Genomic DNA, 19,701 nt, shown 5'->3' on the forward strand with positions numbered 1-19,701 from the left:
ACAGGACAATTTCTGTGGCTTATGCAACTAAACGGTGAATCTAAGTTCATTCCCGTGCCTCTGCCATGAAGATGGAAAAGACTTCTCTCCATGTTTCATGGGTTTTGTACAGCATTTTCAGTGGCTGTGAATAAATGCGTTTCAGGAGTTTTTACTGTCGCTGAATTCAGGTATTTTGATTTGAAAGAAAACCAGAAAACACCATACAGTAGGTAAGTCCATTTTAATAGTCTCCAAATCTAAAAAAAAAAAAAAATAATAGAGTATTTAAAAGGAAAAATAATACAGTAAGTGTGGCAGTAGTGGCAGTATACAGCCATTACCAACAGAAGCAATGTTACTCTGCTTCTCAGCATTGCTTTTTAATATTTTTTGGGAAAAAGATTTGGCATTAAACTTCTCAACTGTAAATTCTTGGGGGTTAGGGGACTTGGAACGGGACGCTTAGGAAACTGCATGACAACCACAACTTAGAGTTACTCGATGTCTTCTGGCCTCACAGGATGAGGCAGAGGTATAACTGATTTCTTCTCCGTATCTCTGGAAAGAGCTTTTCTCATATCTACAGCAAAAGGAAAAAATTATATTATAGTAATGCAGTCATTATACAAACTCACATTAAGTGAATTCTCCATTAAAACAAGATAATTTCTAATCAAGAAAATAATCTAGTCTTCCTAGAATCTTAAGACTACCTCAAGTTGCAAGGGACCTGTAAGGATGCAACTCCCTGCTCCACACAGGACTACCTAAAACTATACTATGTTATTAGGAGCATTATTCATATATTCCTTGAACTCTCATGGCCTTGCTGTCGTGACCATTTGCCTGGAGACACCGTTGCAATTACCCACCGGCCTCTCAGTTCAGAGCCTTCTCCCAGTGTCCAATGCGAACATGCCCTGACATAGCTTTGCTCCATCTCCTCCTGTCCTGTCACTGGTCACCACAGACAGGAGATCAACACCCTCATCTGCTGCCCTCTTTGAGGAGGCTGTAGACTGTGATGAGGGCTTGTCTCAGCTTTCTCCTCTCCAAGTGGAATAAACCCGTGGACATCAGCTGCCCCTCCTAGGTCTTGCCCTTGAGACCTCTCATCATCTTCATCGCTCTCCTCAGGACACACTAATAGTTTAATGTCCTTAATGTTCAGCGGAATGGATATCAACTGATACAAACCACTTCATTAAACTCAGCTGAATAGAAAGCAAATAACAGCAAAAGGGACAAATATACAATTTAAGGCACACGCAACAGTGGCCGATACCTGTGCATAGCCCTTATATTTCACAGCGCACCTACCTCTCAAATAAATAGCGCGAGAACAAAAATAATACACGGCATGGACATGTAATGCTTTCGGAGGATACTTAAAAGGAAAAAAATCTATAAAGATGAGGCACCCGATAGTTCATATCTGTTAACAGAATTAACATTAACACACTTGAATTTACATGTTTCTTCCCTTTTAGGCTGAAAATGTCACACAATTCTCTGCCGCTGTTGACCACTGACACTTATTAATTTATAGTTACACATCTGAGAAAAACAAAATTTCAAGTCCCTGTTATGGCATGAAAAGAAGAAAGCGCTGTCGTTCCTTCTCGTTTATTCTTGTTCTGCAGTTGCTTGAGATTCTACAAAATGTGTAAGAGGCAACATTACATTTGTAACTGATATAATCTTAAGTAGGAAAAGTTGTCTACAAAGGAATACAAAAGTCTCATTAATCAGCAACTATCTGAAACTGTTTCATATGCCAAAAACTAATACTAGTCTTACAAACGAGCCCAGTAAACCCTCAACGTGAGAGTCATTCCGTTCAACTTGAGACAGAACAAGAACTTACCATAAGCATCTTCATCTGGCTCTCCGCTGCTAGCAGAGTAGTACTCTAACACTGTCCGGTACACACTGTAGCCTAGTTGCTTATACATATTTACAGCAACCTGATTCGATACTCTCACAAAGAGATCCACAAAAAATCCACCTTTTCTTTAGCAGGGGAGGGAAAAAAAAAACCAAACAAATGAACAAAGCACATTGAGTAATAGCAGGTAAATGTATTTCTAAGCAATAACCCATACATTGTAATGAAACCAAGGCAAATCTGATGTACTACAGTGATCAAACCTCTTTCACGATGTAATAACAGATAGACTCCTTTACCAAGAGAAAATTCAAGTCTAGACACATATATCATTTTATTTCAGTCAAACAGTCCTTCTACACCAGTCAATGGGTTCAACAGCATGAACAGAAAGAACAGGGCAAGCTAAACACCAACACAGGCCTATATCCATATTATATTATTTGCATAAAAAATTTCCACATTTTATACTGCTTGGATTAAGAGGAGTGGAATCAGTAACACAATTCAGTTGGCTAAGAGGAGACAGCCCCTTAACCTCACAAGGCAAATTTTTCAAATCATTGTAATATTTACTACTTTTACCAACCGCAATAGGGTTGCCCTACCAGAATCACTTAGGGACATTTCCTGGTGGGTTCATCTGATGGTAAATTAAATTCTCTCAGGTACAAGTAATCAAGCACAGAATGGCGAGCTAAAATGCTATGTGCGGTACAAAAATTGGTCAAGCTTGTGCCTGAGGGCATTGTGCAAAGCCCACAACTACTGAACAAGTATGTTGGAAGCCCTACAGGAAACAGTTCTGACTTTCACAAAACTCTTCTCCTGTCAAGAACTGTTCTTTTACACAGTATCTCTACTGTAACTCAGGGTACATCCTCCTCACTCTGGCAAATTGGCTTTCAGAGAAACCCTGAGATTTTGAACTGCTAAGTAACTTTCATAACTTTTTCTACAACTATGAGGAATTTCAGAAAATCACAACACTACGTAAAGCAAAATTCTGCATGTAAGCCAGGTACAGGTGTCTGTAGAAATACTACTTTAAAATATTACTTTAAAAGACACATTTAAAGATAGACATATTACTCACTTTTCTGAAATTTCTTCCAGTAGCTCCATCAATTTAGCAGCCAAACCCAGCCGTCGAAATTCTGGTGCAACAGAGAGAGCGGTAACATGTCCGTGCCATTCTTCCCTAGCCACAGAGCCTTCAGCTTTGCCCATGACTGTGAACATACAGAGCATCAGCACGGCGGCACCTGTACGGTAACACGCTGCCCACAGCCACACAACTTCATTGCGAGAGGAATAAGCCACGGATAAACAAACGTTACAGTGCTTGTGGTAAACCCCTCCAACAGGGGTATCTACCTTTTCACTCCGTGATTCAACTACCACTAAAAATTTCAATTTGCTCAAATATTGCCGCAGTTTCTTGACTACTGTAAACAAAATACAAACAAGTTTGCAAATTCCTACCTTGAGCTGAATTCTAAATGAAAATTTTGAGCACTTCTCATTAGTGTCTCATTGACCAAAATTTAAGATTTAACTACAGTAACAGAGGAGCAGAGGGCTAGAAACCTAAAACTACCATCCCAGCAACTGGGACTTTTGGAGATTATGGGGAATAGAGCTTGGGAAGCTCTGACAATCTGGCAACAGAAAGCTAAGGCCCTGCAAACCTGGTATGCTTAAGGGAAAAAAAATGCTTCCACACCACGCTTCTATAGATATCACAATCACTGCTAATAAGCAACTGGATAGAAATGTTCTATACAGCAAACATACTTTCAGCTTTAGTATGTGAAATATTTTTATTTCCTGGGTCCTTTCAAAGACTTACTCTGCCCCACCCCACCTTTTGGAAGTACTCTTTAGAATGATTTCTGAAAAGCACAAATATTCCACAGCAGATTGGCAAATGACATCCAGGACCCCAGCTTTCCCTTAAAGGGCAATGCAAAATCCAAGTCCAGCACTTTTACTGACTGCATGACATTAGACCTGAGCATAGGGACTTAATGCTGATGCCTGATGGTTTTTTGTCTTTTCTTTTTATACCTTTTTTATACATTTTATACCCTTTCCCATTCCTTGCACCTTTTACTCCCTGTACCTTAGCCCTACATTTCTATAACCTTTGTATTCTGATATTTAGCCTAGTTCGGGGTTCTCCAGGGAAGACAAAACATCCCTACTATCTCAGAACTAGAGGCTCCGGCCTTGGCCGGAGCTCCTCTCTGGAACATGTCGGTGTAAACTAAATTGTAGCCTCATTTGGGGGTGGATAATTAGAATAGCGGGACAATTACTTCACTTGTTACGTTTCTTATCGGGAGATTTTAGATAGGTATGCCAGTTTGTAAGGTCCATTAAATTGTATACGCGCTGTACACGGGTGTGCTCCTCCGCGTGTTTCCACCTTTGACGAGGGTGCGCCTGGGATCCTATTAAAACCAAGGTAATACCCTTTTTCCCCCTATACTGCTGTGTCTGCCTCTTTTTTTTATCAGCTTTTAAGGCATCAATACCACATTATAGAAATAGCCATTCAAAAAATCCGAGTAGATGTTACCACAGCCAAGGTTCCTCGCTGCACTAGGAACATCAAACTGGAAGTTACTGCCAGGAGTCCTACGTAACACTCTTAGATACTTAAGAAACGGAAAGATGCAACGCAGCGTTCCTCTTCCATGCTGGGTATATGGTAAACGCGAAGCGTAGGAAAAGCTACCGAGTTATAATGCCCGAAATAGGCAACGAAGGGAGACGTCACCGCCGAACAACCGGCACTCACTGTAACCCATCAGCTCCCCGCCAGGCGCCTCGGCGACGATGAAATACTCCGGCCAGTGGGCGAGGTACTGCAAGTAGAAGGGAATCCCGTACTGGGCGCTCGGTTAAGGAGCAACTGCGGCCGCCACGGCTGCGCCGCCCGCACCCGGTCCCGCGCCCCTGCCCCGGCGAGAAGGATACGGTCTCGGTCAGCGGGTCTAAGTTGCTGCGGGGGAAGAGAGGGCGGCGCTCACCACGGGCTCGGGCCCACCCGCCCGGCCGGCGGGGGGAAACCCGAGCACCCCGCGGGGTGAGGAAGCGCGCAGGGGCTAGGGGGGCAGAGAGAGGGGACAGCCGGTGCTCACATGTTGTTGAATCGGAAGAGGTCGTCGCAGGTGAAGGCGCGAAGCGTTGTCATGATGATGATGACGGCGATGACGACGATGTCGGTGAGTCGACGGTGAGGATGCTGCCCCGGAAGCGCTCCCGCGCACACGGGACACTTTCTCTACGGAAAGGCGGCGGAAGGGGCGTCCCCGCTCCTTCCACAGCCCTGCCCCGCCCCACCTCAGTCCCGTCCCGCCTCGCAGAACCGCCCCGACCTGGACCCCGCCCGAGAGCTGCCGCCGCGGGCCGTGCGGAGCCGGGACGGCGCAGGATCCCCGACCGAAAAGAGCGGGGGGGGCGACTGCCAAAGCTGAGCCGGCCCGTAGTGGAGCGAGGCGCGGTGGGGCGGGGCCCGGCGGGGCGGCAGTACCAGCAGATGCGCGGAGCTTCTGGCGCTCCGATATAGAAGTCCACTCTGCCCAGAAACATTCACCTACTCCGCAGAGCCTGCTGTGCCATGCCTCTCACCTCTATCGCTGTATTTCCAATACTCAGCTGTTTCTGAAGACAGCTGCCACTGCAAGGGACCCACATCGCTCTCCAGTTAATCTGAAGGAAAGTTTGCTCAAACGTTTGAGCCCATACTGTGAGTTTCATTTTTGTCTGAAAATTCTGCATGAGATGCAGCGAATGGAGCTTGGGTACGTGTTTTGGGACAATGAAACGTACCTTTCTTGACCCAGAATTTGGAATCGGGAGATGCTAAGGCACACAGAGCATGGCAATTTGACATCTGTCACATTTCTGATGATTTAAGGATCAAAGTTGATTCAAGGTCTGTAGATGTAGTGCAACAGTGATGTGGGATGACAGAGCTGCTGGAAGCAGGAAGAGACTATGCCTTTCGGGATGGTGGTGGAAGTGTGATGTGAAACTTGTGAAAAGGAATAGACCATTTTAAGGCCAGTTCTCGGTCCTTTGAGGTGTTACTAAATGTATAGCTTTGTAACCATCTACCACTTCAGGCACTCCTTTCCTGCAGAGCTACAGGAATGGTATCATGACACACCCTTAAGAGGAGAAAATGCTCAACCATTCACTTGACCGCTGTGACTAAGACAAACTCTAAAGCCAAAATGATCTTCAGACTGTGTTGCGGTACTCAAGATAAAGACTTTACTTCTGAAGTGCTAAAAGGCACTTCTGTTACTGTAAATGAAGTTCGTTCAGAAGCTGGTCATGGTTACACTACTCTTTACCATTATCAAATTAATTCCCTATATTGTAGCCTAAACCAGTATTTTCTCTTCAGTGACTCCAGCTTTTTATTTTACATGACTACACATCAATATGTAATTCTGCTAGTATGAAAACTCTGCGGGCCAAATCTTGTGTGGCTATGTCTGCTGAATGAAGTACAGCTCAAATATGTTTAGGCCTTACTTAAGTGCAAGTACAGAGATTATCAAAGACTTCCTCCCCTTCACCATTGCCTTTTACTACATATTACGAGTGGAATACCATTCAGTCTCAGCAAGGATGTGTGGAATGTAAATTAAGCGGCAATTTTACCACTTCTGTGAAGACAAAAAGGATTTCATTCTTCAGAGAACAAGTATTTTCCACAGCTAGTTTTATTTTCAATTACACCATAATCAAGTGTTGACAATTACTGTCTTATAAGCTACAAAAGCAGGATTTCAACGCAGCAACAAATTAAAAATCAACTCTTTATTCAATTACAAGTCACTGTCCTATAGAGACCTTCTCTAGAATGCTTAATGTTAGCAACTTTCACTACACATACACAAGGTATGCTGTACTTCAAGTATCAGTGGCATTTTGTCTAAGGAACTCATGAATAAATGAAGACATTTCTATATTTACAAGAACCATAATTAAGGTCTTACTGGTACCAGTTGCTGTCAGAAGAAGCAGCTGTTTCTCAGTGTACAAAAATGATGGCAAACATGAACAGGAAGAATTAAATATGCAACAGTGTGGCATTAAGTGCATGGATTAAGTAGGATTTTGTTAGTTGGGGTTTTCTTTTTACTATTCTTTTAAAGTGCTTTGCATGATCCACCATTAAAAGAGGCCCGCATAAAGACCAGTACTAGCATGGCTGATATTACAGGAATAGAAAAATTAAGCATTCACACAGTCAAGCTTTGATTTGAATTAAAAGAAATTTAAAAAAAAAAAGACCCATACATTTAGATACAGATGAGAAATGTTCCTACATACCTTAGAATATTACCAAAAGAACATGTTACACTCAGATTGTAAGAACCAGCCTGTTCTGTTTTTTTTTTCTGCAATTTATAAAGTGACATAGTCCACAGCAAACCTATTGCTTTACTTCCACAATGTAAACACATCTGAAAGAAGAATATGCTGACAGTTTCACATATGAGATTATAAATTAGTAAAACCAAAGCAACTGGTCATATCAACTTTTGGTCTCTACAAGGCTTAGCTTACAAGCTCAGGCTGTACATTTATTCTTCGAAGGACATCTTCTGGCATACAAAATACAGGATTGACAGCCTTAATTTGTTCTTCTCCTAATAAAGATAGTCCAGCGATTCCAAATAAGGTGTGAAACGGATCCACCTGGGAGAAACCAAAAAAAACTTGTGTCCGTTTACAAAAGTCAATCAGCTTTTCACTTGTATGGAATGAAACTTTTGTTAGCTAGCAAGAGGACCGAAAATCTTCATGGCTGGGGAAGACAATACAACTGAAAAATTTTCAATTTTGCTAATGTGTGTTGACAGGGAAGACAATTTCCATAGCAGGCATTTACAATACTATGATTTACTCAGGGATTATTGTCAATTATCTGCTGCTAAGAAAATTTTCAACTCTGAGTTACACAGAAAGCACTCACGTATCAGTGAGTGCAATATCACAGGATGGTAGAAGCAAAGATAATTAAAATTTTAAAAGTAAACTGGATCATCTACAAGTAACACTTCCATAAATTCCCCATTTGTTCATCATCATAATACTATTTAATGGTCTCCAAATACAGAGCTATACTGTAAGACCTTGAGAGGGAAGCAGCAACCTATTTTGCTAGAAAACCTCCCAGAACTATAAATAACAACCAAAAAAACCCCAAACCCCTACTCCTAAAATCGCAAGACCATCACCCCCTCTCCCCCCGCCACAAAACAAAAACAAATGAAAAGACAACCCAGAAACAAAAGCCCCTGAAACAACAGGGTCTGTTAGGAATGAATTTCTGCAGGAACAAAGCAAAAACATGGCGTTTCTACAGGAGTGCCTGCTTCACCAGTGGAGGACAGGTAAAAACAATATGAAATGACTGTGAATATAACATGGAAGATTTCTCACAAAGGTGCTCTCATTACATTCAGAGAAAAGGCGCTGCAAAGCTGCTCTTCCAAGAAGACACAAATATTTCAATACTCAAGTTTAATCTCAAAGCCAGAAAAATATTTAGACTTTAAGTGATGGGCTTTTCTTGCAGAATTTTGAAAAGAGAAAAGGTCTTCCCGTGGGCTCCTTAGAAATACAAAACTCTTCCTGTTTTAAGAACTGTTGCACAGACACAACACTTAAGAGTATCTCTGGAGTAAAAGAGAGTTTCTTGATTTTCAACTATGTGTATTTTATTTAGAAAAAATATTATTTACCATATCTCCCGGTCTGTCCGCAAATCCTCCAGTCTCCTCATCCTGGCAAGCCAAAATAAATGAGCGCAGTTTCTCTCTGTCAATCCACCGTATCCTACCGATCATCTTCAAAGAAGCTAGCACCCACCACGAATAACATACATCAGGTAGCTGGCAAGCAGAGAAGCAAATTGATATTTTACTGGGTTTTAAAGATAACCAAATAACCACTTGCAAATTTTACTGGTAATTCTGCACATTACCAGGTGTGCTGTCGTAATACTGTTGCAGAGACACAACACTTTAAGAGTATCTTTGGAGTGAAAGAGAGTTTCTCGATGGAGCCTCCTTTCAGGGCTTCTGTTTTCGGGAACACAAAGTATTTTTCTCAAATCTTCCCTTATTCAAGAAAGAAGGCCACAAGAATGTAATTTTTAAAGCTCTCACCTTCTGTGAGAGAAGCTAAAAAACCACAGGACTTTCTTCAGGACGAAATACAAAGAATTTATCAACTATTTGTATATACTGAGGGGGCAGGGAGAAGCAGCAGGGGATTCTATTATTTGATTATCTATTTCACAGAGATTATTTTAGATTACATAATTTACTACTGTGATGTGGAACACTATGACACTCGGGGTTTACATCCAGTAAAACAGTGATTTTGGTACAAATCCTATAGAAAAGATCATTCCCAATGTCAGGAAAACATTCAAGGGCCAGATTAACAGGCTAACGGCTCAAGTGGTCAGCAAGACATCCTTCACTGTGTGTACTTTCCTATGCTGAGGACTCAAACTAAGCATAGCTAAGGACTGCATGACAACTGTTAGTAACAAAATAAGGAAGCAAGATGAAGGCCTGACTTCTTTGAAACATTTACTAGACATTTTATAGAAGTAATGACATTTTCCAGAAGTAGTTCAGCTTTAGAAAAAACAATCTCTATTGAGGTTTCAAGAAAGGAAAGAAGCCACAGAATACCTTCTCTGGTCGTCCATTGAGACCTCCAGAAGGTAACTGACGTTCACAAAGCCACCAACCCAGCAAGTCAACGTTTATTTGATGCAACTGGTCTGTTATAGCCAGAAATCCTGTGCAACAATAGATCTAAAATTACAGACATAAATTTTTTGTGTGTTTAAAAACTAAGTATAGTTTAGCAGACTAAATGCAGGAACATCTCAAAGCAGCAATACAGTCATGTACACAATGCAAAATAAGCACACACACACTTAAACTTTCAGTTTCAAAGACTTTTCCTTTAGAAAAGTATGTTACTGTTACAGTTGCTTTTGTAAAAAAAAAAAAAACTGGTACCAGTAACACTACTTCATTACATAGCAATAATATTTTACTAATATAAGACACTAATGCAGTATTTGGAAAGTGATCCTAGGAGATCTGACAGAGCCATACAGTTTTATTTTAAGAACACAGATTCTCAAGCCAGAGTAGTCAAACTGATTTCTGCAGGCTGCATATGGCCTTTATCAAAATTTTGCATCCAGTCTATGGCTTGTTCCTGTACCTACCTCTTACCCAAATGCAGAGAGTAAACTAAAGACCAAACAAATTCCCTACCAGAAACAGGCTAACCCCAAACATTAATTATCTCGGCAATTCCACATATATTCAGTCCCATCAGGTTTACTTTCAAAGTGCCATGTAATATACCTACATTGATTTAATGCCTTTTTAGTAATTAATTTAAAAATTAGTAACTTTTTCCTGAAAGATAACATTTATAGAGCAACAGCTTACTTTGCTCACATTTCATGTGGTCACTAGGAAAGCAGCAAAGCACAGAAAGCCAAGAATCACAGAACCATTACGGTTGGAAAAGGCCTCTAAAATTATCAAGTCCAACCTTTAACCTAATATGACTAAACCATATCACATAGTGCCACGTCTTTTTTGAACACTTTCTGGGATGGAGACACCTTCACTTTTCTAGGGAGCCTCTTCCAATACTTAACCACTCTTTCAGTGAAGAAATTTTTCCTAATATCCAAACTGAATCTCCCACAGTGCAACTTGAGGCCATTTCCCTTTGTCCTGTTACCAGCCGACTGGGAGAAGAGGCTGAGCCCCACCTTAACAACCTCCTTTCAGGCAGTTGCAGAACGGTAAAGGCTCTCCTGAACCTTCTTTTCTCAGGACTAAACACTCCATTAACCCTCAGCTGCTCCTCATAGGCCTTATGTTACAGACCCTTCCCCAGCTCCATCACCCTTCTCTAGACATGCTCTAGCACCGTTAACATCCTTTTTGAAGTAAAGGAGGAATGGAGGTGGCCCAGCAGTGGCCAGCACAGGGGACAGATGCTGCCCTGCTCCAGTGGCCACACTGTAGCTGCTACAGCCCAGGTGCCGCTGGCCTTGCCCACCTGGCCACACCTGGGCTCATGTTCAGCTCCTGTCCACCAGCAGCCCTAGGTCCTTTCCTGCAGGGCACCTTTCAAGTCATTCCTCCCTAAACCTGGAGTGTTCCACGTCATTGTTGTGACACAAATTCAAGACCCGGCACCTGGCATTGCTGAATGTCACACAATTGGCCTTGGCCCAAGGATACAGCCTGTCCAGACCCCTCTGCGGAGCATTCTGCCTCACATGAATCAACACTCCCACACAAACTGGTGCTGCCTGTGAACTTACTAAGGATGTACTTGATTCCCTTGTCCACACCATTGATGAGGATATCAAATGGGACTGGCCCCAAAACTGAGCCCTGAAGAACCCCACTTGTGAGCCTTCACCAACTTGATTTAACACCATACCCCACTGCTCTCTGGGTCCAGCCACCCAGCCAGTTTTTCACCCAGCTAAGACTGCCCTCTCCAAGCCGTGGACTGCAGCTTCTCCAGGAGAACGCTGTGGGAAAGGGTGTCAAAGGCTTTACTCAAGTCTAAGCAGACATATCCACTACCCTTCCCTCATCCTCTAGGCAGGTCACGCAGTCATAAAAGGAGATCAGGTTTGGCAACATTCCCAGAAAACTTCTGAACTTCCATGGAAATGAAAGTGTTTGCTTTTTAAGGAGTATGTGAATAAGCACAACACATCTAATCCTCACAAGAAGTGCCACGTGTAGACAGAGTGGGTTCAGCTATTGAACAAACTTCCTCAAATACTAGAACATGGTCCAGCTATTTTGACTATATGGGCAATGCTACTGTACATCAAATTTGGAAGGCAAGTACATGCACCAGATGTAACGTTTTTAAACAAAGAAGGGGCAGGAATCCCAACACATTTGTCAACAAAATGCCTCCAGTATTTTAATGTGATGAGGTGAATCCTGGCTATGGCATTACTCACCATAATTATGCAAAATAAACAGGTGACTGCAACACCATTAAAAGTTGATTTTTTTCCACACATTCAGGCTAAGTGTAATAAACGCTTCCATGAGAAGAAATAAAAATAGGAAAGGTAAATTTTCTGTTGGAAGAACTTATTTACATTGTCTTCCTCAGGAGATCCCTTACTTTGATCCAATTATACTACCGCATTTTCTTCTCAAGTAGATTTTACTGAGCATTTTTCAAACTCACCGTCACCAATAACAGCACGTAACACTAGTGATTCTAGCTTATAAATATTCCCACCAATAACATTGCATAACACTTAGAATAATATTTATTCTAGCTCATAAATATTCCCATTAGTAAATTAGGTATCTCATCTTAAAACTAATCTTCCTCAAAAAATGAAGTATTGCTTGATAAGATTCCGGTCTCATTTTTTTTGGGTTCATTGGCTGATAAATCTCAAACAAACATACTACACAACTGACCTTTATGTCCCATTATGATATGTGTCAGAAACAGTGATAAATCTTGTCCACTGTCTCCCTTGATACCCATTTCAAATTCTCTAAAAATCCTCATGCTAGCAATTTCAACATCACTAAGTGAAGACTGCAATACAATCCTAAAACTTGCTCCCTTAAGATTCTTTTTTTGCATCTAGATTATAAACTCCAGAGTCTCAACTTGACTTCTCAGATTAGGTTACATATTTGTCCATGTTTTTAAACCAAGATACTAGAATCAGGCATTTGGAAACACAAGGTCCATCAATTGCCATCAGTGATACACGTTGTAAAGAAACATTTAAATGCAGTATGTGATGACTGCTAATTTAAAATATTTCCATGCAAAGAAAAACTCACCTGTCCTGCATGTGATTCAGAACCCGGTCTACAACCAAATCCTCCATCAAAGTTCATACAGGATAACACGAACTCCACCGCTTTTCCCACATCAATAGCATCCAGCTTTCCCTGAAAGTCAGAAAATAACTAATGTGCTTGATATTCTACCAAGTTCATCTACTACTTAAACTTCAGCACTACCAAAGAGAAGATTCTTTACTCAAATGAGCGATGCTTTAGGACTTACCAGAAGTGCAAGAGTTGCTGCAGCACAGAAAGAGAACCTTGTATCTATTTCTCCTATAATGTGGGGGGTAAGGAATGAAGTAAGATTATTTTTTCAACAAACAGACGTTTAAATCACTACCCAAAGTACAGAACAAAATGTAAAAATACTATATTCCATGCTAAACAACAAAAATCAGCTAAAAAATCTCCCTATACAATTTCATTTTCCAGCTTATTAATTCTTTCCCCAGTAATTTAGAAAACGTACATTACCATTTCATTGATCTGTATGTTTCACCGTGCATAAAAATCAACAACTCATTTAGAGCTTGACAGATATATATCCAAATAAATTCTACTCATGGTAATTTACACACAACTATTGAATTTTAGAGTTTATCTACAGTGCTCCACAGATACTTGCAGAGTAGTGGAAATAATGCAAAGACAATCAGACAACTCTTGCTCTGCCTTAAATCCAGGCAGAAGTAGAAGCCATTGTTTTGTTTCAGAGAAAACTAATTAAAGTTACATGGTTTCCTTTGCATATTTGTACCTGCAAGCAAATACAAAGCCACTACACCTACAACAGAATGATTGCTTTTCAAGTCAAATATAACTCTTGTAGCACAAACTCCAAGCAATTAATACTTGAAGTCACAATCTAAAATTGAACTGAGCTGCAAACATTCATTTTTTGGTTGTACTTAAGCAAGACTTCTCTTCTTAAGAAATTCACAAGCTGAAACACATAAGCCAAACGTGCGCTGCTCTGTCCTGCATCGGGTATCACCCTCCTTCAGCCACGCCTCTCAGAAATAACATCAATCCATGGCGCAATCGGCGGACTTGTGATAATACTTCAACAAAAAGGGCGCAGCAAACTATGAACCGATTTAACACAGAGCGTATCATCTACCTTTACAGCAGCACATATACTGCTAACATCTCCATTGCTGAATTTTACCCGAACAAGAACATGAGTGGTATGCGATAGATTTTATTAAAATTTAGGTCTTCCATGGTGATAAATACTTAGAGAGTGACTAAATATTTATGTCACAGCTGAAAAATGCCATGTCTGTTCATAAAGAATTTGTATGTGCAAAAAAACCCCGGTATTAACAGAAGTTCATGAGTACAAACCCAGTTTTTCTCACTCACACACACTGAAAAATCCTTTCACAGTTGACATGCATGTAGATCATTACTGATACAGATCATTACTGACTACCATCAAATAGCAAGTATAAAACATTCCTTACGGAACAGCGTACCTAGTATATCAAAGTACTGGTAAGTTACAAATGCCCAGAAGTTTTCTTCTTTAAGAACTGGACACTTTATTCTTAATACAAGAATGGAACCGAAGTTTAGAATATTCATGAAAGGAATGAAACATAACTCTCTCCTTCACAAACCCTTCTGTTTCATAACTCGGAAAATAAAAGTGTTCACATACAATACATATGCAAAAAGACCATCCAAGAAAACTTAAGTTTACAAATGTACACGTGTCAACTTTAGACACTACATTTAAAAGATCTAAAAATTACCCCATTCATCTCCAGCAAACGATCCATCTTCTTTCTGCAAGTTCTGTATATATTCAACAATTTTATTCACATCAACAACATGAAGACTATCATATAAGATAAGAATCTGGTGGGGAGAAAAAAGACACAGTAATAAGAATATGGGGAAAACAAAAGACCCAGTAATAATCAAAGAGAAGCCAAAATGTAAAAAATTTATATCTTAACCAAAAAAAAGCATGGATTTATAAAAGACTTGATTTAATTGACTCTGAATACTATTTGGTAAGGTTTACTTAAAAAAACCTTTTTTCCGCTTTAGTAGTTAGTCTCTGTACTGTAGATTATCTCTGTCTAAAAACTTTAAAAAATTTACAAAGGGAGATACAAACAATTTAAGCTGAACTCTTTCATGCTTTGTTACTTTTCAATGTGGAGGTCTCCTTTCAAAAGCATAACTAGGTTTATTTGTTTTATAATATGTGCTATCTACGGTAGCAATACATAGAACAGAGATTAGATTATGGTGAATACTGTAATGGGACAATGACGTCTTAGATGTACCAATTTGTAGTTTTGCACTGCGGCTACTTGGATATGCGTACGTTACGCAGCTAGTTACTAATTCCACTTACAATGCAAGCTTGTCAGCAACTATTACTTTCAAATTATTAGATTTTTATTTACATTCCAGTTTTAAGCATAAGAAGTTGAACGAAAATGCAATAATTTAAGAAAAAAATATGAACACTATAACTATATAGCAATTGTACAGTAAATATATTCTGGAAGAAAAAGAAAGGTTACAGGAGAGAATACAGTTTTCCAAACCAGCACTGATTTAAACCAGTAAACCAGGATGACACAATGTCATGTGAAAACAACAATACTGCTTCTGAGCCCCATCTTACTTCATGGTTTTACTCATAACTTGCATAATCAGTAAACAGAGTAATTAAGAATTTATTATATATAACAAAATGAAAAAAAAAAAAAAGACCAAAACAACCAACTAGTTGAAACTAAGCAATATTATAGTGCCAGGCCTGAAAAACACTGGACACTATGACTTCAAACCTAGTTAGCTGGAATCTTTCAATTGTTAGATAAAATTTAACTCTTACGGAAAATTTAAAAAAAAAAGTACAACTCAAGCAGAAAATATATAATTGCAGCATGTGCCTTAAACGCAAATCTGAACGAGTTACTATGAAGTGTGACCACAAAAACATATGACATGACCCTTTAAACATCCTGGATATGTAGACAGGACTAAACAGTGTTTCTTCACTAAGACCATGCATACTCATTAAGATATGCTGGTTAATTTTACCACCTAAATTTTACATCAGCACTTGTGAACACTTTTTCAGTTTGCACAACTAGAGCTAAATTCAATTAACATGAAGATATCTCCTTCACATTTAATATCTTAAATATTAAATATATATTTGAGAACTAACCTCTCTAATGTGTAAAGTAACATTCTCAAACTGAACCCCCCTCTTTCCAATTGGAATTTGTGAAAGCAGTTGGATTGGACAATTTGGAAAAGCTCAGACATCACAGCCTAAAGAAACTTTAGTTTCCCAGTACTCAGAGGATTCAGAGTAATTCTAGCGCTAAAGTGGTAATAAATACAAACCTTAGAGAATTCTGTCCTACCTAAGGGGTTCCAACCCAGTACCTTAAATCCAGCAGAGCTTCTGCCTACAAAAGAATGGCGTATTATTTATTTGTAACGCCATGAAAATATTTCATCCCAAGACTGAGTGAGAGATGCACAGGGCAAACAATCAAGCCAATTGTTCAAAAGTGTTTGAGCCTTTTCAGTACTTTTTCACACAATGGTTTGCATGAGAAGAACAAAACAAGACAAAGAACAGAATAAAAAAACCTACCAGCAATAGTGAGAAAATAAGTCCATAATGGAGATGGTTGCATTGCACCAAATAAATACATAAAAAGCTCAGTAGACTGGTGTAATTTTTAAGTTATAGCCCCCCAAAAACCCAGATAAAAACAGAATCAATATTTAACCGTTATTCTGGTCATATGTATTTTTCACCGCAATGTACACCTAGAAGAATTTATACAATCCAAAATCATCTATAAAATACTCCAGTAAAACCTGTAGCTAAGGAGTATTTCAAGATAACTTACAAAATTGGTAATAGAATGCAGTAACCATTAATTGACCAATGAAAGTAAAATATACCCAAATATGACAATTTTTACAAAGTGATACAGCTAAATCCTGAAGTTCTGTCCCTCCGTTTTTTTTAGTAAGGTACTGTAATAGTTTTTGCTATTGGCTTCCAACAGTAACTGGTTCGTAAGTCCACAATTACTAAATCTTAATCACAAACACCTTTTTCTAAAATTACCCTGCTACACTTACCTGGACAGCACTGAGGGTATACAGAAGATGAGGATCGTGACCTATGCTAGCACTTATTCCACCACATTCATGTTGACACGATTTGATGAATGACAGAATTTCTTCTTTGTTCATTCGGTGCAGCTGCCCCATGAGATCCATTGCTGTCAGTCCCCAGTATACACCACTCATCCTCAAATACTCTGACATACAGTATTCCTAAACAGCGCATTATGTTAGTTCTTGATCACATAAGCACACCATCAATATAGAGCAGTGAAAATACATTAGTTAACTTTCACAAATAATTTCTAGTCGGTCAATCATCTCCCATCCATTTAACAAATGACTGCGTATCAGCAACTCACTGATATCCTGCACATCATGCTCACGTGTAGATACACACTCATACATACAGGAAAATGCAGATGTATGTATCTATACATAGTACACTCCCTTCTCCCCTGTATTTTTCTAGTTCAAAGCATCAGCCTCAATGTCAAATTAGGCACATACAAGTAGCTGGGCACCAATTCACATCATAACTGATTATCTTGGCATTCAAGGAACCCTTCAAATTGCCACCCCAACTAGTCTCAACAAGTCTATTATTTCCAAGTGCCAAAACTCTCACAATCTGAAGTTGCACTATGCAGTGAAATTTTGTATTGAATTCTCTTACATTGATTACATCACCTACAGGGCACAAAGATTATTTCCTACATGCAGTACAATCGAAAGCAACACTGCTTGGAGTGCTTGCTTTTGTGAACAGTAAAGGTAACTGCAACTTTTCTTCCCTTAAGCAGTTACTGACAATGTGCACCTGCTGGAACTGGAATACCATTATTGTGGGCTACATCCAATCACTTATGACCGTAAAATTGATGTTAGTTGTCCCATCAAAAGTATTACATGCAAATGCAGCTCTATTTGTGCATTCTAGTGGATGAAGAAGCAAGTAGCCTGTTTCTCAGGTCTCAGAATAATCCTAGAGCTAAAATTATAATCTTCAAATTTATATTCAGATAATACATGCCAAAACTCATCACAGACCTAGAGAAATAGCCAATACATCTTTATTTTGTACTCTGGATAACGGTAAAAATCCATTAGCTTGCCAACATGCATTTAAACCCTTAAGTCTGAGCCAATAAATAAACGTTATTATTACTGTGAACAAAATCACAACTGTACTGAAACAAACTGATACCTACATAATCATCTTTCTTTGTTCCATATGACGCTATATAATCCGCATGTTTTTCTGAAAGTAATGTGCTCGGAGCATCGGGTTTTATTATAACATCCTTTTGCGGTGTCCCCTGTAAAAAGCACCAAGTCAGTTGCAATGTCAGGTCAAAACGTTTCAGCGACTTGGTATAATTCAGTCAACATGTGCGACTGTGACTCTGAGGGAAAAAAAAAAAAAAGCTATTCTGACCCTAGTTTGCATATCTCACGCCATCACTGTTCAACCCGGTTAAATCCTGGGGAGAGGCTTCGAACCGAACCTTGCAATAATGCTAAGAAATAACACCAACTCGCCAGTAATAACCTGAAGCGCCGGACACAGGACCCCTTCCCTGGGCTCGGCCCTGCCGCCCAGCGCCCCCGCGTCCCCGCCAGGCTTGGCCCAGCCCGCGCGCTCCCGGGGCCGCTGTGGAGCTGGAGAGGTGGGCGCCAGCCGCGCCCCCCGGACCGGACCCGGTGCGATCCGCGTTCCCTCAAAGCCGGTACAGCCGCGCGCTAGAAAACAACGCATTACCGTAGAAGAGACGACCCCAAACACACCGGGCCCCCCTGTACCCACCATGTTCTCCGCACGCACAGGAAGAGGCAGAGCGGAAGGCGGCGGCCGGCGGGGCCTGGCGGGGCCTCGCTGCGCCCTCCCGGGACCCGCCCGCCGGCGGCTGCGCGGAACTGCACGGCACTGCCAGCCACGGCCCCGCGGCGCTACGCCGCGCCCTTCAGGAGGCCGGTAGTGGCAGTGCCGTTCTGACTTACGGCAGAACAGCTAAAGTCGGTTTTGAAATAGGTAGTAAATTTAAAGTACGCTTAACTCCAGCTATGCGCTTTCTTCCATTACAGCAAACAGGACAGCATTTAGAAATAATTTCGGTTTCCTTCCTCACCTCTACGGAAAAGCAAATCCAAGAATTTAGTCCCAGGTAAAACAGGTAAAGATAACTGTCCTTTTGTTCAGAACCGTCCCTTTTGCTTCCTAATTAAAACTATCCGGGGCGATTATGCTCATGATTAACATCTCTTGATGCTGGCATTTGTTCCCCCTGAACCATGACAGGCAGGAATATCAACCAAGAAGTATTATTTATAATGCTGGATTGCATAGGACGGTCAAAAATAAGGTCCATTTCTTACATGCATCAAATACTTACCAAAGACGTTGCATTATGGGTCTTCCTGGAGGTAAATCAGTAATTTATAGGGATTAAAAATTGTCTTTAAATTACTAACTTCCCAGGTAGCCTACCCAATAAGTAACGATTGCAGAATTTATACCTGACGACAGTAATAGTACCATCCAGCACTGAATTCAGATGAGACATAAAAGAGACCAGACAGAGGCAAGGACATTTTGGAGGGAAATTACAAATGAATTAACAGAATTATTGAGGTTTCAAGATACCTCTTGAAATCATGGAGAACAACCCACCTACCACCAAGTAGGCTCAACTAGAGCAGGTTGTTCACTACCAGTTGAATTTTGAGTGTCTCCACAGATGAAGACTCTAGAACCTCTGTCAGCATATG

At 40.4% G+C, this 19,701-nt stretch overlaps 2 protein-coding genes and 1 non-coding gene across 3 annotated transcripts; all 3 read right to left on the reverse strand.

The window, feature by feature from the left end:
- Positions 1 to 206: 206 nt before the first annotated feature.
- Positions 207 to 5,225, reverse strand: NAA20 (N-alpha-acetyltransferase 20, NatB catalytic subunit). The gene is made up of 6 exons (XM_085067329.1): positions 5,020 to 5,225; positions 4,856 to 4,880; positions 4,677 to 4,767; positions 2,967 to 3,102; positions 1,850 to 1,995; positions 207 to 562 (listed from the first exon to the last, which is right to left on the reverse strand). Exons 1-6 carry the CDS (start codon positions 5,070 to 5,072, stop codon positions 477 to 479), a joined length of 537 nt encoding a protein of 178 aa, XP_084923455.1. The 5' UTR covers positions 5,073 to 5,225; the 3' UTR covers positions 207 to 476.
- A 1,372-nt stretch (positions 5,226 to 6,597) lies between these two features.
- RABGGTB (Rab geranylgeranyltransferase subunit beta) lies at positions 6,598 to 18,902 on the reverse strand. Its single transcript, XM_085067327.1, has 9 exons — positions 18,740 to 18,902; positions 18,144 to 18,251; positions 16,948 to 17,145; positions 14,568 to 14,673; positions 13,031 to 13,083; positions 12,802 to 12,912; positions 9,610 to 9,735; positions 8,647 to 8,796; positions 6,598 to 7,597 (listed from the first exon to the last, which is right to left on the reverse strand). Exons 1-9 carry the CDS (start codon positions 18,740 to 18,742, stop codon positions 7,457 to 7,459), a joined length of 996 nt encoding a protein of 331 aa, XP_084923453.1. The 5' UTR covers positions 18,743 to 18,902; the 3' UTR covers positions 6,598 to 7,456.
- Positions 17,901 to 17,983, reverse strand: LOC146433569 (small nucleolar RNA SNORD45). Its single transcript, XR_014853900.1, has one exon. It is a non-coding gene; the product is annotated as a small nucleolar RNA SNORD45 (small nucleolar RNA).
- Positions 18,903 to 19,701: the final 799 nt, after the last annotated feature.

The sequence above is a fragment of the Lichenostomus cassidix genome, chromosome 8, assembly GCF_008360975.1.
Source record: "Lichenostomus cassidix isolate B80296 chromosome 8, HeHo_3.0, whole genome shotgun sequence".
In the NCBI taxonomy this organism is placed as follows: domain Eukaryota; kingdom Metazoa; phylum Chordata; class Aves; order Passeriformes; family Meliphagidae; genus Lichenostomus; species Lichenostomus cassidix.

Coding starts and splice junctions, on each gene's coding strand:
- NAA20 (XM_085067329.1), bottom strand. CDS start 5,072: ATGACAACGCTTCGCGCCTTCACCTGCGACGACCTCTTCCGATTCAAC. Junction 4,881..5,019: donor CTCTTCCGATTCAACAACAT/GTGAGCACCGGC, acceptor CTTCCCCCGCAG/CAACTTAGACCCGCTGACCG. Junction 4,768..4,855: donor TAGACCCGCTGACCGAGACC/GTATCCTTCTCG, acceptor CCGAGCGCCCAG/TACGGGATTCCCTTCTACTT.
- RABGGTB (XM_085067327.1), bottom strand. Junction 17,146..18,143: donor GAACAAAGAAAGATGATTAT/GTAGGTATCAGT, acceptor TGCGCTGTTTAG/GAATACTGTATGTCAGAGTA. Junction 12,913..13,030: donor CAGCAACTCTTGCACTTCTG/GTAAGTCCTAAA, acceptor TCTGACTTTCAG/GGAAAGCTGGATGCTATTGA.